At 39.1% G+C, this 13116-nt stretch overlaps 1 protein-coding gene across 1 annotated transcript in view; it reads left to right on the forward strand.

The window, feature by feature from the left end:
* The window catches only part of MFSD14B (major facilitator superfamily domain containing 14B), a 90232-nt gene extending 77392 nt beyond the window's left edge, over positions 1-12840 (forward strand). Inside the window, exons 9-12 of the mRNA XM_001369774.5 lie at positions 1511-1623; positions 3273-3370; positions 10330-10475; positions 11295-12840. Of these exons, the coding sequence (XP_001369811.2) occupies positions 1511-1623; positions 3273-3370; positions 10330-10475; positions 11295-11498 (561 nt within the window). The 3' untranslated portion in view covers positions 11499-12840. The remainder of the gene's footprint in view (positions 1-1510; positions 1624-3272; positions 3371-10329; positions 10476-11294) is intronic.
* Positions 12841-13116: the final 276 nt, after the last annotated feature.

The following is a 13116-nucleotide window of genomic DNA, read 5'->3' on the forward strand; positions in this document are numbered from 1 at the left end:
GTACAGTCCTTAGCACATAGTAGATGCTTAATAAATGCTTTTTTTTTTTTAACCCCTTACTTTCCACCTTAGAATCAATACTGTGTATTAGTTCTAAGGCAGAAGAGTAGTAAGGGCTACGCAATGGGGGTCAAATGACTTGCCCAGGGTCACACAGCTAGGAATGTCTGAGGTCAGATTTGAACTGAGGACCTCCCATCTCTAGGCTTGACTCTCAATCCACTGAGCTACCCAGCTGCCCTCCTTAATAAATGATTCTTAATATAGCTTATGACTATATGACTATATGACTATGACTATAGTCATGAATATGACTATATGAATATGACTATAGAAATACCTACTTTATTTAGTGATTACATTCAGAATAAAAATAAAGTAAAAAATACATGAAAAAAATAGAAATAGGTGGGAAGAAGGAGGTAAGTTTAAGGAGGAGGATACATTTGGGGAAAGTTCTGGAATAGTTGATAAGCTGGGCATTGTTGGTGTTACTATATTAAACTGAATATAGACTTAAAAAGAGATATATGTAATAAAGCTTCACCATTACATATACAATCCTCTTTTCTATTCTTTGTATATGGAAATGTTTTTCAAATTTATAAATGAAAAAATTTAAATGTAAAAGAAGCAAATACCAGATTCTTAGTGTAAAATACTAAATTCAGAAAGTTGAGTATTAGCATTTGTAAATCAAGTTAATTTGAATCTAAATGACTCAGCCCTTTTTTATTTTTAAGAAGGAGATATGGAATTTGGTGTTGTCAAAGTCACGTAGAAGCTGAACTCTGGGGGGAGAATATGAACTTAAAAAAACTACAAATTAATATCATCAATGCTGTATTTCCTTGTATCAGTAGTTCTCTGGGAGTTTGAATATCTCTGTATAGTGGGGCAGAGAGCAGGCTTCAATGCCGGAGTACTCTTAGGCAGTTCAAATCCTGCCTTTGACTTATTCTGTGATCGTAGACAAATCATTTAATGTCTCAGTGCTCTGAGGGTCTGTTTTAAGATTTTACGTGTAGAGGATCCTGACTTGCATTAGTAGAGGAGCTCTCCTTACTTAGGAGCTTCCTGGATGAATGACGTCACAGATCCAGTAGCTCTCTCTTTCTCCCGGAATAGCTTCATTTAGTTGGTTATCCCCAACACATGTCTTTTCCAGCTCCTGTTTCATTATACCCATCACATGTGTGTCTCTTGTCTTAAGCAGATGTTCTGAAAGGTCTTTTCACCCCCGAAATTCTATATGGATGATAACTATATTAAAGGCCTCCTTCAGTGCCTTGTGGTGGACTGGAGATGACTTGGAGTTTTAAAGACTGTGTCAGCCGAGCACAAACTCTCATGGCTTTACCATCCTGGAAGGGCTTTGAACTTAGCACGACAAATGACATCTCCCTCCTCCACTTTTGTTACTGTCTTTTAGTAAATGTCCCTGTTGTTGTTATAGCAGTAAATCACTTTAAAGGTAGTTTTCTCACGGGTTTTCTCTTCTGCTTTTCAGACGGTATTTCTTAGCATCTTGATGAAGTCAATAGGAACTAAGAACACTGTTCTCCTGGGCCTGGGTTTTCAGATGTTCCAGTTGGCTTGGTATGGTTTTGGATCGCAGGCATGGTAAGAGGTTACTGGTTTTGGTAGTTATTTCTTAACAAGCCTTTTAGAAGATCTTGAGCTTTAAGTGAAGGATGTTGGGGTTTTAGTGAATTAAGAATGGGAAAAGCCTTCCTATTAATGACTTTTACGTTTTATAATATTGTACCACTTTAGTGATTGCATATATTTAGGATTTCACAGAATTGTAATATATGAACTTGAGAAGAAATGTTAAAAGACAGTATGGAATAGTGTATGGAGAGCTAGTCTGGAAGCCAGAAAAATCTGAGTTCAGATTCCACCTCTGACTGATTGAATCCCTTAACCTCTCCATGCTTTAGGCTTCTCAAAAAGGATGTAAGCTATACAGGAAGTGCTGACCTATACTGGCGCAGGGAATTTCCTTGTCTGGGAGTTGCTTATAAAAAAGAAATCATAGAACCAGTCTATATCCCTTTTCTTAAAACGGAAAAGAAATAGATCATATATGTTCTGATACTAACGACATTACCTATCAAATTAGATTGCAATACAGGAAGATCTTATTGATTTCTGCAAGGTCACAAACAACTCCAGATTTTTCTCTTCATCAGCTCTTCATTAAGTAACTGTCTTCTAGTATGCTGTATTGCCAATTGTTTGTTTTCTCAATAGAGCTGGCCCTCATCCCTTACAATAATTATTTTTGTGCATACTTGACCCAGATAATTCCGGTGCATCGAAATATATGTGATGGACCAATTTGGAGATGCAAATATAGTTGGTCAGCATGTGATTCTCTAGTCCCATGAATTTTTAATTATCTTAGGAAATTAAAAAAAAATCCTTCCCCATTGTTCTTCATGTGTTGTGTTTTACTATAGTTCCATTATTTCTCCCTTGTTACCTTTTAAGTCTAGAACTATGTACTTTGGGTTATATAGAAACATCATTATTCTTAACCTTAAACCGTTGAAGGGAACAAGATTTTTTTTTTTGGCTCCAAGGTTGTGCATGTCGCTTAGGTACTATTTTTAGCTGGAAATAAGGACTTGTTTCCATCATATTTTCAATTTGGAACCAATTTGTTGAGGTCTAGACTGAGGGACTAGTCTTCCTTTTTTAATATTAAGAGTCATTTTCCCTTAATTTCTCTTTTCTGGAGAAGATCCCAGTGTCAGCTACCAAAAGTTAAAAACAATATATTTGGAAGAATCTGGGGTATTCTCCTGAATTTCAAATCTGTTCATTCAGCTTTTCTACTGGCTACACTTAATATGTTCTTGTGAATTTTGCTAGCCTGCCAACATCAAAATTTATCCCTAATTCCTTCTCGACTTGCTAGGTGGGTAGAAGCAAATGAGGTAGCCTGAAGGGAAATGGGAAGGTTGGAAACTTCAAAATATGAAGCAAAGAATTTCCCTCTTGTAATTTGCTTGATAGATTGGAACAGGCAAAGCATGATTAATATAAACTGAAGAAAACTTCATTGCACTGAGCTTATGACTTTCCAGGAGAGAAACACAGAATACAAAAGAAATGAAAAGCAAAACTCACACCAGAAAGCTCAAGTTGCATTTATTCATTCTTTCTCTGATATGAGTATGGAGGAAGTGTTAAGGAAAATTCTTTTGGTTTTCTACATGACTGAAGTGTTTGGTCATTTTGTGAGTGACACTTTGTCATTGCAGGATGATGTGGGCAGCAGGAACTGTAGCAGCAATGTCAAGTATTACGTTTCCAGCAGTCAGCGCTCTTGTTTCACGAAATGCAGAGTCAGACCAGCAAGGTGAAGTCAATTAATTTCCATTTTCATGTCTTGTCTTGCTTGACTAGTCCTTACCATTGTAGAGTGAAATACTGGTTTCCTTAGCTTCTGTTTTCCTGCTTGATTTAAAAAAAAATTTGTTCTCACTTTACTTTAAAAATAAAATAAATGTCTATTTTCTCTCCTTTAACTTTCCCCTCTTTCCATGAAAAAAAGACCCCTATAATAAATATGTATAATCAAGCAAAACAATTTTCTACATTGACTATATACATTTTTAAAAAATTAATTTGTATCTCATGAAGTATGTAGCCTCCTTCATTTTTTTTTGCTTTTTTACTTAAAAAAATATTTGTTACATTAAAATAACCAAGTATCTCCCTTCCTTTTTGCCCTTCATGAACTAGAGAAGGATGTATGTATATATAAAACTTTGTTCTTCAAAATGGTTGGATAAGTTCACAGTTCTACTACCAACAGTATATTGGTGTCTCCATTTTTCCATATCCCCTCCAGCATGTGTTACTTTTCCCTTATATCGTTTTAGCCAATCTGATATGTTTGAGATGATATCTCTAAGTTGCTTTGATTTACATTTCTCTAAACAATAATGAATTAGAGCAATTTTTCACATGACTTTTAGCTTTGATTTCTTCATCTTAGCACTGTGTCTATCTTTTGACCATTTGTCAACTGGGGATTTAATCTGTTTCATCTTGAGTCCTTTGAAATAGTAGTTGGTCTGTGCATTGATTGTAGTTCTTGAGTCTTTCAAAATTATTTATCTTTACCATATCATTATTATTTATAAGTTGTTCCCCTGGGTTTGTCCACTTTCTATCAGTTCATATGAGTCTTCCTCATTTTCTTTGAAACTTTTCACTTTATCATTTCTTATAACTCAATACTATTTCATTACATTCTTATGCCATGATTTGTTCAGTCATTTCCCAACTGGACAAAATTTAGAGCTGCTATAAATATTTTTATACATCTATGAATCCTTTTCTTCTTTCTTTGATCTCCTTGGGGTATAGACCCAATAGTAATATTTCTGGGTCAAAGAGCATCTTCTCCATATTTTATTTTAAATTTAGTGTTAATGAAAATGTACAGTTTTCTCCCTCCTACTTTCTTTTCCCCATTGAAAAATTAAAATACTACACATGCTTACATAGCTAAGTGCTATATATCTGTATCTGATATCTACTATGCCTATCTAGCATGTATCTATATAATCAATGAAAGGATTTGATTTCAGCAGAAGGCAGATGTAGAATAGATTAGAGAATATTGGTGATTGCAGACATAGAATTACTTGAATATTACAGAGGGTTAAAAGGGCAGTTATGTGCAGAGATGTTTGTTTTTCTTTTATCTTTCCCTCCAGTGATAAGGGAATGGGAAAGAGAGAAAATGAATTTATTATTAATTTTTCATAGAAAGAAGGAGTGTACTACAAATAAAGAATGTGTCATATACTTTCAGATGAGGTCACTTATTTGACTTAAATATTTTATTTTCTACAAGAGCTCTTTCAAGAGTAGGGTTAATTTGTAAATATTTGTAAGAAATGAAACATGTCAATAAAACAATCTACACTCAAAAAAAGGAAAGAAATAGTAAAATAAAACCCTCATAATGAATTTGTATAGTCAAAACAATTTCTCACATTGTTTGTTCAAAAAAAATATGTCTCAATAGGCACTATGATTTCATCACATTTTTTAGGAAGTTGATAGTATGCTTTATCATGAGTTTTCTGAAATCATATTTGGTCCTTGTGTCATTTTGCCTTATTTCATAAGCATCTTCCTATGTTTCTTTGTCGCTTTATCATTTCTTATGGCACAATAGCATTCTGTCTTATTCATATAATGTAATTTGTTCAGCTACTTCCCTCTTTCTCAGTATTCCCTGTGCTTTCCAGTTTCTTTGACATCAGGAGCTACTGTTAATATTTTTGTATGTATGACTCCTTTTTCTGTCTTTGACCTCTGTATATTAGACTTGTTAGTGGTGAGGTGTAGGATAGGGACAGTTTAGTAACTTAGTATGTGTAGTTCCAAATTGATTTACAGAATGGCTAGATCAATTCATAGCCCCACCAGAGTTATCTTGCCTGTTTTCCTGAAGCCCCCTCTTGCTAAATAACATTTATCATTTTCCTTTTTAGAGGGTCACTTTTGCCAATCTTATTGGTGTGAGTTGCTTTTATTTGCATTTCTCTTAAGATCTGGAGCTTTTTGTTCCTATGGCTTTTGATAACTTGGAATTGAAAACTGCCCGTTTGTATCCTCTGACCATCTATCATTTGTGGAATGACCTTTTATTCTTCTACATTTGCATTAGTTCCCTATGAGAACTTTATCAACTTGCTCCAAATCTGTTTGCTCTCTAGTTACTTGCTTTGCTTTTTGCATGACTTTTATACTTTTCATGCATTTGTAAAATCTATACTCCCTAGCTTTAAGTATTAAAAAGTACCTGGTGAGTTATCCTGTCTTTCCTTTAAATTTTGGATTCTCACTTTGACTCCTTCGATCAGAAATAGCTACTTATATATTTGATTAGCTCTGTTTTCTAAGTCAAAATTAATCTCATTTGACAAACCAACATAGTTTTAAAAAAATATGCCATTTAAGATATTGCTAATTGACCTAGGAAACATATTTTTGTTCTTGTTGGAAGAGGGAGTAGAAAAAGAGCAGATTAGAGAGGTGTTCATTCAAAAACATTTTTTAAAAAATGAAAAGCATTGTGTTTGCTGATGGGAGAAAAAGAAAATTGACCATGGTCTCGGCCTTTCAGATCTTATAGTGTAACAAAAGGGACACAGCACAGATAAGTATATAATACTTTGTAATAACTATAGAAAATGATACTCTAGAAGAAGTATAGGATGCATATGAGGGCAGAGAAAGAAAAACTTTCTGGTTTTGGGGAGGAAATCTGAAGGTTTTTTGAAGGATATTGGGGATAGCATTTTAGTTGGGTTGTAAAAGATAGGATTTCAGCAGAAGGTAGATGTAGAATAGAGTATAGAATATTGGTGACTGCAGACATAGAATTACTTGAATATTACAGAAGGTGAAAAGGGCAGTTATGTACAAGAACAAGTAAATAAGCTAGTTTCACTAGAGCCAGCTAGCTGGTACAGTGAATAGAGTGCTCCACCTAGAGCCAGGAAGATCTGAGTTCAAATTTAACTTCAGATCCTATACTAACTGTGTGACCCCTGACAGGTTATTAAACTTCTGATGATAATAACATCTACCTCAAGGTTTTTGTGAAGCAGTTTTCCAAACCTTTAAAATGCTATATAAATGCTATTATTGTTATTTCATACCATAACCTCATGTATGAGGAGGGAAGTAATATGAGATACAAGTGAAAAAGTGGAAGGTTTTGTTTGCTAGAGTTTCTTAGTTGGGAGCTACTTATTATTTTGGACCAAAGGACAGATGTGATTATATTTGTGCTTAAGGAGGAAATATAATTTGTCTTCAGTTTAAAGGATATATTGGAGGCAAAAGAAAGTAAAAGAGAAGGGGCAGCTGGCTCAGTGGATAGAGAGCCAGGCCTGGAGTTGAAAGTCCTTGGATTTAAATTTGATTTCAGACACTTCCTGGATGTAGGAATCTCGGCAAGTCACTTAAATCCAATTGCCTAGCCCTCACTGCTCTTCTGCCTTGGAACCAATACTTAAAAAAATGATTCGAAAAACAGAAGGTAAGGGTTAAAAAAAAAAGTAAAAGAGAAGCCTGGTTAATAACCTTTTCTACGAGTCCACGTGAGTGTAATTGAGACTAATACTCAGGTGGTGACAGTGAGAATGGATAGGAGGAAAACTTTATTGGAGAGAGTGTCAGATTTGTGGTCAGAGAACTTTGGTTCAGTTTTCTGGCGTTGCCACTTGTGACCTTGCTCAAGACAGTCTCTCTGGGTTTCCTTTTATTTAACTCTAAAATGAGAGTTGGAATAAATAAGAGAGAGAGAGAGAGAGAGAGAGAGAGAGAGAGAGAGAGAGAGAGAGAGAGAGAGAGAGAGAGAGAGAGAGAGAGAGAGAGAATTTAAACTGCTCCAGTCTGGGCTGTCATAGGCCATCCTCCTCAACACTTAATCCTTAAGTAGGGATGTATACATTCCTGGTTGCTATAATTCTAAAGACTAAGCAAAATGGAAAAAATCTATAATTCATACCTCCCTGGTGCTCTTCTGGGAGCACATCCTTCTAGTAATAGCAAATACCAAGTCAGGGGTCTGGAGCATTAGGACAGAAAAGGACATGTTGGGATTCACATGTGAAAGACCAATGGGGGAAAACAGAAATAAGATGTAAATTCTTTTCTAAAGATATGATGATGTGGACAAATTTTCCAATATCAAGGAGTTGATCATTTAATATTCTTTCCTTCTCTAATAACCCTGTCAGAATTAGGCCTTTCCCTTCTCACTCTGTTCTTCCCCTTCCTTATTCTCCTGTACTTGTAGTTAATTGTGGGCAGATAGTGGAAGGTGCCCATTATATGGAAAGGAATGTCCTTTATTCCTTTCATGAGAGAGATAATTTCCACAGTGGAACTGGATTAGAGAAAAAAGACCTGAGGGCAGACCCCTGCCTGTATGTGTTGGATGTAGGCTAATCATCATTTCCTGTCCATATCAGCTGAAAAAACAATCATGTAAGGGAAAACATTTTTTGTGTTTCTTCCCCTCTCTTGAGTGAGGATCCCTTAGGTAGGACTCATCCGTTCAAGATCTTGCAAGGGGATGAGGAAGGGTTAGAGCTAGAGTGATGGTGCCATCTTGTGGCAGAGAAGCAAGCTAACAACTGCTCAGTCCACCCCAAATGGGATTTTGATTGCTCTTTCCATTAGAGCAACGGGAATGCACTTTCCGGCTTGCTTTATTAATATGGATTCTTGTCAGTATTATTATTATAAAATGTAAATTGGATAAAAGCTGTGGCTTTTATATACCTGGCATCTTACCCGCCCGGAAGCTCTAAACCCTGTCATTTCTTATACCTCCTGACACAAACCTTCAGTGCCTTAGCTAGGGGAGACATTAAAAAGGAACCCGAGGCCTTTCAGGCAGGGGGGCTCTGGGTTATTGCAGTGTTAGACAGCACCCTGTCATGCGAACTTGAGCACAACTCCTGAGCTGCAATTTTTTCATCTGCCAATAAGGAAAGCCATATTTGTGCAACTTATTTCTTGGTGTTACTGTGAAGATCAAATGAGTTGATATGCCTGTAAAATGCTATATAATTTTATTATTATTTTTTAGTGCTTTACAATTTTAAAGCGTGACGGCTGTAACCATGTCAGGGTTCCACAAAAGACCACCGTCTGAGTCGTAGATATTGTCTAAAGTTTATTACAAACCACCGTCGCTGGGGCAATCCGCCCTCAAATGGCCTTGGATCCCAAAGTGCCAGTGAATGTAGCGGCATATTTGTACAGTTGCAGCCTGGAGGGAGGCCAGAGTGGGATGGGAAGGGCAGCCTTTATCAGGTCAGAGAAGCCGAGAGCTAGGAGGGATCAAGGCCACAGGCGGTGCTCACTTGGAGGTAAACAGTCCTGGGATTTGGGAAGAGAGGATACCATTCAGCAGCAGCCGCCGCCCATGAGCTAACGGCCCCCGGGAGGAACAGATGGAGGGGACCGTCACGTCTGAGAGGCGGGCTGCCCAGCTCTGGGATGGCACAGACTCGAGGGACTTGAGAACAGCACTTGTGCTGTCTTCACACATTTGCACCCAATGATAGACTTATTCTTGAACATCAAAGGGGTCAAAGAGGCCCACGTTGATTGTAATACTTGGAGCTAGGCTGATGAGCATTTGTTTGGAGCCTTGAAGTAAGTGCATTGGGTACATAGACGAGGCACATTGTACGTTTGAAGTCACTTAGGTGGCCAGTGGATAGAGCGCTGGACCTCGAGCCGGGGAGGACCACGCTGAAATCTGGCCTCGGACGCTTACTAGCTGTTTTGTTGATCCTGAGTAATTCGCTTCACCCCCTCCCTCTGCCTCCCTGGGCTGGGATGAGACGCTTGTAAAGCGCTCTGAAAGCCTTATAGACCACGTAGATGTAGCGCCAGCTATTTGATCGGACATTTATTTTTCTCTACAAACTGTTCCCACTCGCGTGCCTCAAGGCACTTCCCGCTCAACCTTCGTTGGGCAAGGAAAGTGCTTTGTGCAAATTTCAAATCACATGAAGGCGAGTTTAATTTTTCTAAACTACGAGGGTTGCTCCTAATAACGTTTGAGACGCACCGTGGCCATAGGCTGTCTTTCGACGGTCCAGATAGATACAGCATCCCAAATTGAGTACCAAGACTGGGGCCACCCTCTATCTCCGGCCAGCGACAGGTCCTCTGGAAAGAGCCAGTAAAGCAGTGAAAAGGGAATGAGCTCTCTTCCCGAAGCTGAGAACAGTACTTGGGAATTTTATTATGCCCAGTAAATAAGACGTAAGCTGCGTTAGCTGAGATCTTAGCAGCCCCAGAAAGCTCCAGATCCTTGGGCTCTGCTGTGTTCTCTAAATCTACACTATAGCCATCAGGGGAGCGGTCGGCTGGTAGCCAGGTTAAGCGTGGATTTCCCAAGGATTGTTTTGTGACTGCTGTTGGAGATTTTTGGTGGTAGTTGGGGAGGAACGGATTCATAACTAGTCATCATTTGCTTATGGACTTACTGACTTACTCTGTTTCAAGCTTTATGAAGGGGAGAACCCAGGTTGTAAGACTGTTTGAGTATATAATCAGTCAGTGAACTTTGTAAAGCACCTACTATGTATGTGCCAGGTGCTGGGCCAAATGTCTTAAAACATTGATGTTTCCTGATAACAGGAAACAGGAAACAGGCAGCAAATCGCAGTAATCCATGTATATCAGCCTTTCAAGTCATGTGACCAAAAGTAGCACTCTTGTCAGTGAAAATGCCCATAATCTCACTTTATTCTGCCGCAGGAGTTGCCCAAGGAATAATAACTGGGATTAGAGGTCTGTGTAATGGCCTTGGACCAGCTCTCTATGGCTTCATATTCTTTTTGTTCCATGTGGAGTTAACGGATGAGAGTTCTGCTACAAGCACCGTTCAAGATTCCGGCAGTAAGGTAAATGAACTGTTATTAAGTTCACAGCTTTAACACATTGGTCATATTGAAATGAATGACAATAAAATTTTGTTCTTGGACTTTTGGATACTTCACACACACACACACACACACACACACACACACACACACACACACCCCCCACCCCACCCCTTTATTTTCTTTGACATGTATTCAAAGGTACCTGAGGACAGAGAGGGTATGTTTCAGTAATTTAGTCACGGAAGGGAAAGATTGTAGGTGACTTTTTTCTTTTTTCTTTTTTTAATTTTAAACCCTTGCCTTCCATCTTGGAAACAGTATTGTGTATTGTTTCCAAGGCAGAAGAGTGGTAAGGGCTAGGCAATGGGGGTCAAGTGACTTGTCCAGGGTCACACAGCTGGGAAGTGTCTGAGGCCAGATTTGAACCTAGGACCTCCCATCTCTAGGCCTGGCTCTCCATCCACTGAGCCACCCAGCTGCCCCCTAGTCAAGTGTTTTTTGAGTTGAAGGCAGGCTAATTTATAGTTAAAATAATTTAGTTATTGTTAGACATAGGATTGGGTCACCTTCAGCCTAAGCAGGTTAAAGCTTCCATGCATGAACAGAACTGAAATTGGGCACTTTTAGTCCGGGTGAGATAAGGCAACTCAGTCCCAAACAAATAAATCTAATTTTAAAGGAATTTAACTTTTGAGAGAAAGACCTAGAAATGTAGAAGAAAAACGGATCATTGGAGAAGACAGAAGTGCCAGGCAGATGCCAGGCTCTGGCTGGATCAGGGTGTTGTTACTGGACTTCATTCACCTTGCTTTCTTCTTGTTTCTCCTGCTATCTCAGGCGACCATTATTCCAGGTCCACCTTTCCTGTTTGGTGCGATCGCAGTGCTCTTGGCTTTCCTGGTGGCCTTATTCATCCCCGAACATAGCAAAGCCAGCGGTACGAGGAAGCACAATAACAGCATCAGTGGCAACCTGGCCCCCGGCCCAGAGCGAGGCAGCGAAGAGGACATCGAGCCCCTGCTGCAGGATAGCAGCGTTTGAGGACTCTTCTGGCGTGGTGGGCAGAGGGGGCTCCAGGGAACCGTGGAAAGGGCTGAAGGCCTCGGACAACCTCGGGAGCCTGCAGAGACGATGAGCAGCGCCTCCCCGGGCTGGGCTCAGAGACCCTCTTCTCTTCCCCTCACCCTACCCCGTTGTGTCGGTGTGTTAGACCAAGGTAAGATCTGACCTCCTCTGCACGCGATGGGCACCTCTGGCAGAAGGAGAGATGCAGTTAGTCAGGGTGGCAGAACCGCCGGCATCCCTTGAAGCAGACCACGGAGGCTTCAAACTAGGCCACGTTTCCTGCAAGAGACCGTTAGGTTCCTTTCTGTGTTTCCGCTAGTGTCCTTGAAGGTAGATCCCGTTCCGTCCGTGTGGTTTGGGGATCCCTTTTAGGAAGGGGTCATCTGTACACCAGTTGGCAGCATCCTCATTTCATCCTTCAGGGCCTGACTACAGCAGACTCCATCACGCCCGTGGGTAGTAATAATAGAGAGCAATGATGTATTTTTTTAAACTTAGACAATGTTCTTTAAACAGATCATGTAGAATCCTACCAAATTCGAGGACCGTCGAACCCAAAGTGGTTTCAAAAGGAAAAAAAAGTTCACGGGGGCCCACGGAACAGAAGTTGGTATTACTTGTCTCCAAGGCTCAGTAAACAGGAACCTTCCCAAGGGTGGGGGGGCCGAGTCACGGGTGCTGAGGGAGTATGTATCCCAGCTCACTTCTCTTCCCATCGCCCAGCTGACCTGTGAAATGTGTTCCCATTAATTGCACTACTGCCTTAACTGCTCTGTAACGTGCATTCATTGTCCTAGTTAGCCTTCATAGCCATTCTGTTTCTCACTTGCTCAGTCTCATGGGAGCATTCGTGTAAAATCCTTTCTGAAAGAGTGACGCTTTGGTGGATCTAGTTTCACTACAAGTTCCTCGGTAACTTTTTGAGATGTTTTAGGGGGAGAAAATCTATACGAATTTATATGTATTTTGCTGCACCATTAAAAGGACCATTGAACAACACCCAACTCTAATGAAGCACTCCTATGAATGTTTTATATGTATGAAATATATGTAGATATTTGTACGGAGTTTTAATTTTTTCCTGATGGGGTGCTGTGTAAATCTTGTATTTATAAATGTAATGAAGGTATTGACTGAAAAAAATATATATACAGCTTTTATAAAACGATTATGTACTGACTGAATACATTTAAAAGAAAAATATATTTTGAAACATGTTCTGCCTTGAAAAGAGGTAACAGGCTTTTTGTACTCTGCTCTTGGTTTTTAAGTGAACAAGCTTCCTAATGCATAATAAATTTACAACTTCAATGTTTAAGTCTCTTGTTTCTTTAAAGTAAATACGAAAAGGTGGTTTTGCTTTCTTTTTAGATAAATTTCTGGTAAGCCAGAATTTTCCTGGCCATTATGTAGATGGATATTGGGAATTCTCACAAATTTATTTTCATGATCTCTTTTGTATTGGCATCTTTTCATTTTAGGTCTTGAGATTCACAAGTCTTTGAGATCTCTAAGATCTCTTGGTCTCACAATGTTATTTTTAGAAACAAGTTTTTATTGTCTTTTTCTTACATCATCCTAATTTCCCCCCAGT

Source organism: Monodelphis domestica, chromosome 7, assembly GCF_027887165.1.
Source record: "Monodelphis domestica isolate mMonDom1 chromosome 7, mMonDom1.pri, whole genome shotgun sequence".
NCBI classification, from domain to species: Eukaryota; Metazoa; Chordata; class Mammalia; order Didelphimorphia; family Didelphidae; genus Monodelphis; species Monodelphis domestica.